The sequence below is a fragment of the Myxocyprinus asiaticus genome, chromosome 30, assembly GCF_019703515.2.
Source record: "Myxocyprinus asiaticus isolate MX2 ecotype Aquarium Trade chromosome 30, UBuf_Myxa_2, whole genome shotgun sequence".
NCBI classification, from domain to species: Eukaryota; Metazoa; Chordata; class Actinopteri; order Cypriniformes; family Catostomidae; genus Myxocyprinus; species Myxocyprinus asiaticus.
The window spans coordinates 6,925,614-6,937,797 of record NC_059373.1 but is presented as its reverse complement, the minus strand read 5'-3'; the positions used below and the strand labels follow the sequence as shown (position 1 = coordinate 6,937,797).

Genomic DNA, 12,184 nt, shown 5'->3' with positions numbered 1-12,184 from the left:
TGTGTATATGTGTGTGTAATTCATTTTAATTTCTCTGTTGTGGTTTGCACGCTTGTATTTCCACCAGAAAAATGACATTTACTGTCTCTCAGGGTTATTTACAAGTCTACGAGAAAATGTCAAATATTATGAGCTGCGTTTTGTGACTGTGTTTAGCAGTGCTGACTCATTTCCTCACACTATCACACAAACACACCATCTGTGAGTTTGTAAGTGAAGAAATTAATCGGAGCAATTGGCAACAAATGCTGGTCAGCCGAGAACAAAGTAGGAAATGGCCGAAAATCCTTGTCTGTAATTCTGAGCCACTGTCAACTGTGGAGGTCGGCGCGGGACTGAATTCTCCAACCTGTTCCTATGAGTTCCAAACCTGTCAGCTCCCGCAGAGTTTTAAGGGATAGTGCACCCCCAAAAGCAAAATTATGTAATCATTTACTGTACCTCATGTAATTCCAAATCTGGATAACATAGTAAATGATGGCATAAAAAGAAAAAAAATAGAAATTTTTAAACCGATTAATTTAAACTAGGGATGTCAGTTTCAGACATTTTCATAATAGACCAATTAATTAATTAATCATTACCATTAATATCGCATAACACACGTGGATAACTCAAAATAATATGTGTATGTAATATTCTTAGTTCAATGTATTTTAATACCTTTAGGCTATGTTTAGTATGAATTTGTGAATTGTTTGATTACTGTTAATGAAGTAGGCTACTGTTAAAAATAACTTGTATACAAGACATACTGTATAACTTGTATCCATATTTGAGTTAATTAAAACTTCACATTATGGATCTTGGGATATTTTGGACCTTTGAACTTATTTTTTTATCTGAAATTAAGTCAAATCATAACACGGTGTGTAAACAGTAACATACCATTTCTAAGGTGATAATGTCAGCTGAATGTGCCTTCGTGCTTTCCCGGCGATCACTGATGTAATTGTAGGTTGGGATGAAACAAAAAGATCAACAATGCTTGTTGTCATGTTGTACTTTAACATACGATCACAGTGTAAGCAGAAAACATTAATGTTCATTTATAAAGAAACGCTTCAACACTGTTTACATTTAGCTCGCGTTCTTCTGTGATTTGGATAAGTGACATGCAGCACCAAGCGCCCTCTAGCGGCAGATGACAGCCTTATCAAAGTCTGCTGTCATGATTTCTGAATGCATTTGTCCAAGCTTAATCAATCAAATTATTAATGACAATTAATCGATTTTTGATTAATCATTAACATCCCTAATTGAAACAAACAGATTGACAGAACTGATTCGCAGCAATGTTTCAGACTTCCCAACACTACAGGGACTTACTCAAAGGTAATTTATGCATTGTGGTGTAATTGAAACAAACTGTTAAAAAAAATGTTTTGCAGAAATGTGTCGGACCTGGTAACTGTGTTTCATATGCATCATTAAAAAATAACAAACTAATTTATTCATAGACTGTTCTCAAACTTCACACTCTCGCCAATAACTTTTAGGAATACCACATGTTCCTGCCTACGACTCAGGAATTCTAAATGGGAATGTCATAAATCCCTGTGGGAATGACGACCTCTAATCTGCTTCACAGTTTGTGTGTGTTTAAAGGGGTTTATGTGTGTTTACCCACATTGTTGTGCTTTTCTTCAGGTCTAGGTATGGAGAATATCGGTGGAATATTCGTGGTGCTGATATGTGGGCTCATAATAGCTGTTTTTGTAGCCATTATGGAATTCGTGTGGTCCACACGCCGGTCGGCCGAGACAGACGAGGTACGCCCTCATTCCTGCCCCGCCCGAAACCACAGACACTCAAGAGTAGGTTACAATGCCAACCGGTCACGTCATCTGTGTTTGTGATGTAACCATGTGGTATATAGATTTCACACAATTTATTGCATGTAGGCCTACTTTGAGATGAGTTGTTTGTTGCATGAAAGAATGATAAGTTTGTAGACCATTTCTGTCTTTTTATCTAATTAATTGAAGTATAGTTTTTTTTTTTTTTTTTTATTTAAAATCAAGGATATAAAAGGCTTTTTTGAGTGATGCTCGCTTTGTCAAAACTCGCAGTTACGATGTTGGAGTTGGCCTGACAAATCTTCCACAATTTCCCATGTCTCTAAGGCCCCCTTTAACCCTGGCATTAGCATGTGTTTCACATCCAGATAGTATTTGGATATAAGGGCTGTTAATCGATTACATTTTGTTTAGTGAATTGATTACAAGATATTCCAATTCATTAATTTAATTAATAGGATATATAAATATTTGCTCTAAAAAGACCCTCAAATAACAATAATGGACCCTTTTTACAGACTGTGATGACTCATTTCCACCTTATTTAACAGCGTAATTCTAGCAAACTTTTTCATATTTGCCATTTTTAAACTATTTAGTGTAAATTTATAAGATTATACTAAGTGTTGTATTACCTTGGAATTAGTTTTAAAAAATGAGTTACCACAGACGCAGATTTGTTTTCCTTAATTTGGAAAGTTTTAGAAACAATAGTGGCATTTTTCTTTTGATGTTGGAGCAAATGGTTAAGCAAAAATTATATTTGCAGTGGTCTCCCATTTACTCCAATTCACCGCTATCAGAGTTTACCCTGCAATCATTTACTTCTGCATTCCAAAACCCGGAAGTGTGAAAAGGGTCCATTCGATATATCTAGTCAAGTCAAATGGTTCTTATTTGTATAGCACTTTTCATAGCACATCGTTTCAAAGCAGAGTTACAGAAAATAATGCTGTAACAGAAAATGATGCTGTAATGTTTGTAATGTCTTAAAGTGTGTTCACACTTGGTAGGTTTGGTTCAATTAAAACAAACTCTGGAGTGATTGCTCTGTTAGTGCGGTTCATCTGAACAAGTGTGAACGCTGCCATCTGAACCTTGGTGCACACCAAACAAGCAGACCAAGTCCCCCTGAATAGAGGGTCTCGGTCCGCTTCCAAACGAACTCTGGTGCGGTTTGACTGATATATGAATGCAGCATGGACCAAAGACGTCTAAACGGACCAATAACAGGAAGTAATACTGACCTCAAACATACCTGGTTCTTCTCATCATAGGAGCTATGTTGCCCATTACAGTTCGGTACAGGCGTCGGAACTGCCGTCAGCCGTCCTGACGCTGTTTTGACTCCTTTACACATTTTATTAGCTCTTCATTTGTTCTCAGCTGGTAAAAATACCACCATATATATATATATATATATATATATATACATAAATCCAATGAGCACACTTAGCCCAGCAGCCAGCATTTTTTTGGATGTTCGGCAAGTTCCGTCATTCCGTAGTCCTCATTGAGCAGTTTAAATTAAAAATGTGATCATTCTTTAAAAATGATTTATCTTTAGGCCTCTAGTGAGCAAGCCAAAGTCGACTGTGGCAATGAGCCCAAAACTCCATAAGATGTTAGTTAATGGAGAAAAAAAAAAATCCTTGGGTGAAACCAGGCTCAGCTGGAGGAGCCAGTTCCTCTCTGGCTAATACACTCACTGACCACTTTATTAGGTACACCTGTACACCTACTTATTCATGCGATTATCTAATCAGCCAATCATGTGGCAGCAGTGAAATGCATAAAATCATTCAGATACAGGTCAGGGGCTTCAGTTTATGTTCACATCAACCATCAGAATTGGGAAAAAATTGTGATCTGAGTGATTTAGACCATGGCATGATTGTTGGTGCCAGACGGGCTGATTTAAGTATTTATGTAATTGCTGATCTCCTGGGATTTTCACGCACAACAGTCTCTAGAGTTTACTCAGAATGGTGCCAAAAACAAAAAACATCCAGCGAGCGGCAGTTGGGTGAAGACAGCTTGTTAATGACAGAGGTCAGAGGAGTATGGCCAGGCTGGTCCGAGCTGACAGTGACAGTAACCCAGATAACCACATGGTACAACAGTGCTATGCAAAAAAGCATTTCTGAACATACAACACGTCGAACATTGGACAGATGGACTACAGCAGAAGATCCCTCCGGGTACCACTACTGTCAGCTAAGAACAGGAAACTGAGGCTGCAGTGGGCACAGGCTCACCGAAACTGGACAGTAGACCATTGGAAAAACATCGTCTGGTCTGACGAATCTCGATTTCTGCTGCGACATGCAGGTAGTAGGCTCACTTTAGCCTCAGCTTCCTGTTCTTGGCTGACAGAAGTGGAACCAAACTTGGTCTTCTGCTGTTGTAGCCCATCCGCCTACAGAAATCCATGGTCGAAATCACTGAGATCACATTTTTCTCCGTTCTGATGGTTAATGTGAACATTAACTGAAGCTTCTGACCCGTAATGTATCTGCATGATTTAATGCATTGCACTGCTGCCACATGACTGGCTGATTAAATAATCACATGAATAAGTAGGTGTAGAGGTGCTCCTTATAAAGTGTTCGGTGAGTGTATATTATGATTAAATAATTGTAAGTAATATTAAAATTATTATGAATATACAGTAAAATATTTAATAAATATTTCAGGTCATTAAAATGCATTACATTATTGTGGCAGATGAATAAAGCATTGATAACACAATACAAAAAGTGGCTTTCGATATATTGTCAATATATTATTTATTTCCAGATTATTAAACAAATTAATGATGATATAGCCCATGATTGACCTACAGTCCATATCAATACATTTTGCAAATGAATTTGTCAATCTGTCCTAGATAGATTTATTATGAGGTCTGTTCTAAGAATGCTTCAATGTACACATGCTTCAGACGGACGCTTCTTGAGCGTCTCACTTTGGTTGCATCGCGTCAGAAATACTGCTTTTTTAGGTTGCTGTGTCAAGTTAAAAATAGTTTGAAACTTAGAAAAACACATTTCGAAATCCTTGCATTTAGAATTGTGCTCAGTCCAGCTGTGTTTAAATGCAAGAATGTGTCTTTCCTCAACTTGTGCTGTCGCTAGTGTCAAGCAAGACTGAGTGTGGTTTGTCATCTCTACAGCTGTGTTTTTTACACAGTTTTAGTTTGGTCTACTGCCCCCTGCTGAAAACAGCTGCTGTTCAAAGCATAAGCACCCCATTAATGCTCTCTATGTTAGTTCATCAACATATGTGTTCACTATATGTGCTCTTGGTTGGGGCAATTGAATTGCTGCGATGGTAGGAATATTCCTTGTATCTGGATAATGAAAACACATATGAATTCTTCTTTAACTTCTTTGAATGTGTTCAGAATCTGTCCCAGACCACCTACGAATGTGGTTTCAGTGATTCGATCACAATCCTTTCATAATTCGTCTTTAGTACATTTACACCTGGCATTTAATGTGTTCAGATGCTTTCCGATTACAGTCAGATCAACAGAAATGCATGTTAATGCCAGGTGTAAAGGGGGCCTATGATTTTCTGAAGCCTCTGTACCCTGCCCTTATTTACAAGAGCCCACCGCATGTCAATATGATGTTCTGGTACCTAGATATTGCTTTAGCCCCAAGAGGCAGCTAGGGCCCTACATGCCAAGTGAAAAGAGCTCACCCTACTATTAAATTTGTGTGCATATTTATGACTGGTTTCTAAGTATGAGCAATGGTAATTGTAATAATGGTTTTCACCTTATTCTAGTCCCATCAGTTCATATTGTCTTTTCTTCTTTTAAATTACACTGATCTCTATTTTTCCACTAAGGTGTCGGTATGTCAAGAAATGATGACTGAATTCAGGAATGTCATCTCCTGTAAAAAGAACTCTCGTTTGCGGCGCCGTCGCCCTCTCTCATCTCAGGGTGTCCTGCGCCACCCAGCCCGTCTCCCTTTGGGAGCTCCCAGGCCCATTCGGCTTGTCCGGGAGATGCGTCTCAGCAACGGCAAACTCTACAGCGGGACAGGGTCATTAACTGGAGCCACAACAGGACCAGGAGGTGGCACTGTGGAAATGGGCCCAGGCCCTCAGCGACTGCTGGAGGACCCTCTGACAGCCAATGTCTCCAATAACCCATCTGCTTTGATCCCACCTGCAGCGCCACGTGGCTGTACGCACGTTCGAGTTTGCCAGGAATGTCGGCGAATACAGAGCCTTCGTTCCACATCGTCTTGTTCGCGTATCTCACCGTTGGCATCAGCCACGTCTTCTCTTCCGCGTCTACCCCCACCCCCTTCTGCCTCCAACACAAACACTGACAGTGAGGGAGGGGGCTCGGTCAGCCCACGTAGGCCTAAACCTACGCCCCCTCCAAGGCCAGTACCGCCAACTAAAACTCCTTCTACTGATCTGCTCTGCAAGCAGGACTGAGACCATGGGAAGTTACTGTGGTAAGGAAATCTTTGTTGACACATTAAATAAATGTAATATGCGTGCATTACTGGAGGTCAAGCAGATACACCCCAAGCAGAGACTCATAAATAGCTCTGTCAACACCTTCAGTCAAAGTGACCTCTGGGATACTGCAAAAAAATGGGCTATTCTTGGAGTTGAGGTCCTTGCAAAAAACTGATGCAAAATTACATTCATTGAAACAAGAGAATCAGATCAGAGATGATTCAGCTAACCATTTCTGTTCCAAGTGTCCAATTTAAAACCATGTCATGCAATGGCACGGGGAAAGCCAGTAAGGTTTGGCACATTGATGAGACTATGTAATGCATATCCCATGAAAGTATGCTATGCAACATGAAAACCCTGAATGAAAAACTGAGGGAAACTGAATGGATGACTATCAATTTTGCATAGATTTTACAGGAGAGAGGCAGCTCACTCTCTCTTCTCCATGATTTGTGATGGGGGACTACAGTCCTGGGAGGACCATAGTGTCTGTACCGAAAAATTTGTGCATATAGAACTGAAATGACATTGGTGCAAATTAATTTTCTTTTTTCTCTCTCTCTCTCTCTGTAATAGTAAAATGAGAAGGGGAGGGTAAAAAACAGTGCTCCAGAATCTGGTTCTATTCCTGAATGTCACTTGCTTCCTTTCCTTTCTAGCTGCTTTATTTTCCATCTTATAATTCTTTTTTTGAACAAAATATCTGCTTTTTCCCTCGTCAGTGTGTGAGGACAAATGTATTTTTTTGGGGGGGGGGGGGGGGGGGGGGGTGATGTGGTTAGGAATGGTTTGTTCAGAGTATAGCTTTGAGAAACAAAATATCTTAGATAATTCACCTGGTCTTCAATCATTCACCTACCTGAAAGTCTTACTAAATTAATTCACAACCCAGTTTACCTTCGTAATGTAATAGGATATCTGGGTGAAGCAGGATTTTCAACGAGAACAAAATGTAGGACAGGACCTTTAGATTTTATCTATCGGGAATTCATTGGATTGTCAAAAGTGAGCATTCCATAACAGAATGGAGCTGGACATGAATGTGAGTTTGCAGTCGATTTTGGAGGATTTATTCATGCTAATCTAAAGTTAAATCTATAGTTCACTGACATTATTGATGTAAACCTCACTACATAACTGGCATTAAATTATTGCATTATCTATTGGCAAGATTTTAGAAAGGCTGCATCACTTACAACAGTTGCCTAAAAGAATGCCTAAATAGCTATTTGGCTATTGGTTAACATTATTTGCCCCGAAGTGCGTCCTAGGTTAAATCAGCTGAAAAGAAAAGTTGTTTCAGATACGGAGAATGTTATTACATTTTGATGAAAGATTACAAAGAGATGCATTAAAGGTGCACTCAGTTACATCTTGGACTTACAGCGACACCTAGTGGTGTGGATGCAGTATCATTCAAAATCAATAGTTTTCAGTTACAGATGCCATTGTAGAAATTCACTATTCACAATCAGCCATGATTTATTTAATCCAAGAGTGAAAATGTCCAATAACAAGACGGTTACTGAGATTAAGCAAGTAGTATTCAGCTGGTCATGCGATTCTAAAACAGCAGCCCCCACGAGGGCGCCCTGCCCCATGTAGAATAAAACAGCTTTTATAAGGTTACTGATATGACTAGAGTCCTCATCTCATGTGAGTGGTCATGCATTTTATACATGTTTCAAAATTAATATTAATTTCTATAGGAGGAAAACTTTTTTAATGGGGAAAAAATTACAGAGTGCACATTTAATTACAAGCACTGATGAATCATGCACAAAAAGACCAAGAACATGCATTTAGAAAGTTAAAAGGGTCCATCTGATTTCATGTTGACTTTAACAGTAAGCTTCTTATCTATATTTGCAATTTGTTGCCAGTTGCAAAATGTAAGTACACAGAGAAACACTTCTCATCCCCAGAACAATGACAACAACGAAACAAAACAGAAAACCCTTTGTGCACCTGAAGTGGTATTTGTCTGATTATGTTAGTGGACAATTAATGATGTTGTTCATTACTCAGAACTAAATGAGCATCTATCATGAATGGTATTGTTGAAGTGCACTAGACGCTGCTGTCTAGATGCTTGTGAAATGCCAATATCCTTTAGAATACCAAAAAAAAAAAAAAAAAAAAAAAAAACTGTAAACAGAGCAACCCCATTTAGGATCTCCAGTATTATAACATTGATATGTTGATGCTTAGTGTGTGTGTGTGTGTGTGTGTGTGTGTGTGTGTGTGTGTGTGTGTGTGTGTGTGTGTGTGTGTGTGTGTGTGTGTATGCGTGCATTTCTGTGTGTGTCAAAGAGAGACAGAGGAGGTATGAGGCTATTTTTTATCTAATCATTTTTTATTCTAAGCTGATTTTTTTATTTCCTCATTAATTTTCAGAGATTTCTATATCAGTGCTTGACGAATCACACCCACAATGAAGAAAATAAGGCAAATTATTCAGATTATATTGTTATTATTATACCAATAAAAATGTGGGGTAATGTAGGAGGGCTGTCACCCTCTTTCATTAAATATATAGACAAATATTTGGAATAAAACAGAGTGAATCACAACTGTGACCTTTGTGACCATGGATGTGTCTGTTGTAATGAATTACAATTAATTGGGTAATTCATATTTTGTTGTATTAATTTTCTAATATGTACTCTGCGTAGAATTATTGAAGTCCTTAAAGGGATAGTTCCCCCGAAAATTATAATTCTGTCATCATTCACTCACCCTCCTGTTGTTTCAAACCCATAAGATTGTCTTCTGTGGAGATGTTTTATTTCCTCATGAATTATACATGAGATGTTATTTGCTCATGAATTACATAAGGGCATTTGCAGCCAAAGGGATATTTTTCTTAAGATGACTAAACAGTGCAGATGTCTCGCTTTTGCGCTTGAACATACTAACATAGAAAAAAATGGGGTGAAATAATCTATACAAAACTGCTCTCTAGTGGCTGGAAGAAGCATTATTCACTAATCATGTGTTCATTGAGATTGTATGAGGGCTGAAGTAGTGTGTTAGAACATGTCTTGGGTGACTGAGGTGAAATGAGGGCAGCAAAATGAGAGAACATGGGAAAGGGAGAAGCACAGACTGTTCAAAAGAAAAGAAAATGAGCAATCTTGCCTCAAGGAACATACAAAATAGAACAGAAACAAAACAATTTGAAACTATTTTTGAAAATGCACCTAGTGGATGCAGTTTGGACAAAACATTAAATTCACATAGGTTCTCAAATCATAAAACAGTTAATACAATTAGTGTCTTGACTAAGTTATGACTAGTGAAAATGATCAACAATGGATGATGTTACTCCAGTCAGAACAGACCTTAAATCAAAACAGCTCACCCTAAATTTGCTTCTGGTTATTGTAAAACATCTTGATGATTAATTACAAGAGAAGGAACTACTTAGAGGTTGTTGTTGTTGTGTGTGTGTGTGTCTGTTTTCCTTTCTTTTCCTTTATTGTTACCTTTATCATTTTGATAGAACCATCCACAAGGAATGGCCAAAGAGATGCATGACTAAATTTCCAGTTGTTATTGGTCTATCCTCAACTGATAGCTTGCCTTCAGGAGTAACATGACACATTTTAAAATGACTAATTTTGGAGCCTCTACTAGCATATAATAAAACGTGACGACAAGTCAGTTCGCTTATAGTTTCTATATGTAACACCCTTGGGTACCTATTAGCTGGGAATAGAAATAAATCAGAAAAAAATGTGCCATCTTAAGGTATTGTTTTCAGTGAAGCTAACTTCTTGCCAGACTTACAAAACTGCTGCAGCATTTAAATTCTCTAGGGGACTATTGCAAAAATAACACCTGTAAAGACCTACATTTCCCAAATTCAGTTATTTATGTAGTTCACCTTCTGTAATATGTATAGCTATGTATTTCACCTATTTTATAAGGATGGTTGTGTGTTCCATATTTCATATGGTTGGTTGGTTATGTATTTCACTTTCTATATCATATGATTGTTTATGTATTTCAGCTTTTACAACTCTAATTCCAAAAAAGTTGGGACAGTATGGAAAATGCTAATAAAAACAAAAAGGAGTGATTTGTAAATGTGATTGAAAGCACTATAACAACACATTATTTGATGTTTTGCCTTGTGAATTTACTTTTTTTCTCTAATATATACTCATTTTGAATCAGATGATTGCAACACGCTCCAAAAAAGTTGAGTGAGGGCAATTTAGGACTATTAACAATCTGATAAATTCTAATAAGAAATAACAAGGTGATGTGAAACAGGAGATGTTAAACAGGTGAAGCAGTCGTGCTATAGTATACAAGGAGCCTCCAAAAGAGCCTACTGTATTCCTTTAAGAGCAAGGATGGGTTAAGGCTCACCAATTTTTCAACAGATGCGTCAGCAAATAATCCATCGCTTTGAGAACAATATTCTCCAAAAACAAATTGGAAGGATTTTGGGCATTTCAACCTCTACAGAGCACAATATTTAAAAGATTCAAGGAATCCAGTCAAGTCTCAGTGGGTAAAGGGCAAGACCGAAAACCACTTCTGAATGCACGTGATCTCTGATTACTCAGACGTCTTTAAAAAAATGTCATTTGTCTGTATTGGATATCATGACATGGGCTCTGGAATACTTCTGTAAATCTTTGTCAGTCAACACCATTTGCCGCTGCATCCACAAATACAAGTTAAGGCTTTGCTATGAAAAGCAGAAGCCATACATCAACACTGTCCAGAAGCTCTGCCGACTTCTCTGGGCTCAGTCTCATCTGAGATGGAAAGTAGAACAGTGGAATTATGTTTTGTGGTCAAGTCAACATTTCAGATAGTTTTTGGAAAAACCAGGCATCATGTTCTCTGGGCCAAAGAGGATAAGGACCATCCAAGCTGTTATCAGCATCAGGTCCAAAAACCAGTGTCTGTCATGATATGGGGGTTTGTCAGTGCACATGGCATGGGTAACTTGCACACCTGTGAGGGCACAATTAATGCAGAAAAATATGTACATATTTTAGGCGCAACATATGCTGCCATCCAGACTTAGACATTTCCAGGGATGTCCCACCATTTCCAGCAGGACAACGCCAAACCACACACTGCCAGGATTACAAGTGCATGGCTGCGTAAGCAGAGAGTGCAGGTGCTAGATTGGCCGGCCTGCTGTCCTGACTTGTCTTCAATTTAGAATGTGTGGTGCATTATGAAGCGCAAATTACAGCAATGAAGGCCCCGTACAATTGGGCAGCTGAAAACCTGCATAATGGATGAATGGGGGAAATTCCACTTGCTAGACTTAACAAACTTGTCTTCAGAACCCAAATGCTTAATAAGTGTTATTAGAAGAAAAGGTGATGTTTCACAGTGGTAAACACACGACTGTCTCAGCTTTTTTGGAGCATGTTGCAATCATGTGATTTGAAATGAGTGTATATTTATAAAAACAACAACAACAACAATTTAGTTCACATGTAGGGTTAAACATCAAATAGTGTGTTGTTGTAGTGCTTTCAATATACTGTAGCACAGGGTGAATAGAATTTACAAATTACTCCTTTTTATTAGCATTTTCTAAACTGTCCCAGCATTTTTGGAATCAAGGTATCATATGGATGGTTTCTCAAGTACAGTTTCTGTCATTCAGTACAAGGTGCTCATTAAGATCTACTGTACACATACTGCAACCGCAGCTGCTGTGCTATTTGACAGCAGGAAACAGGGAGAACCAGAGCATATGGCTGGTGGGCTGACATAGTATAGAATCCACAGATGAAGCCACATCTAGACCCTCAAAGACACCTACGCTAAAAGTCGAAGAAATTAAAACGAAATTGAAACTGGCAACTGGCAACTGTCAAAGCCACAGATTTATTTGTAGCACATCATGAAGA

At 38.4% G+C, this 12,184-nt stretch overlaps 1 protein-coding gene across 1 annotated transcript in view; it reads left to right on the top strand.

The window, feature by feature from the left end:
• LOC127421569 (glutamate receptor ionotropic, kainate 5-like) overlaps positions 1-7,017 on the top strand; it is a 129,319-nt gene extending 122,302 nt beyond the window's left edge. Inside the window, exons 19-20 of the mRNA XM_051664699.1 lie at positions 1,651-1,772; positions 5,658-7,017. Of these exons, the coding sequence (XP_051520659.1) occupies positions 1,651-1,772; positions 5,658-6,260 (725 nt within the window). The 3' untranslated portion in view covers positions 6,261-7,017. The remainder of the gene's footprint in view (positions 1-1,650; positions 1,773-5,657) is intronic.
• Positions 7,018-12,184: the final 5,167 nt, after the last annotated feature.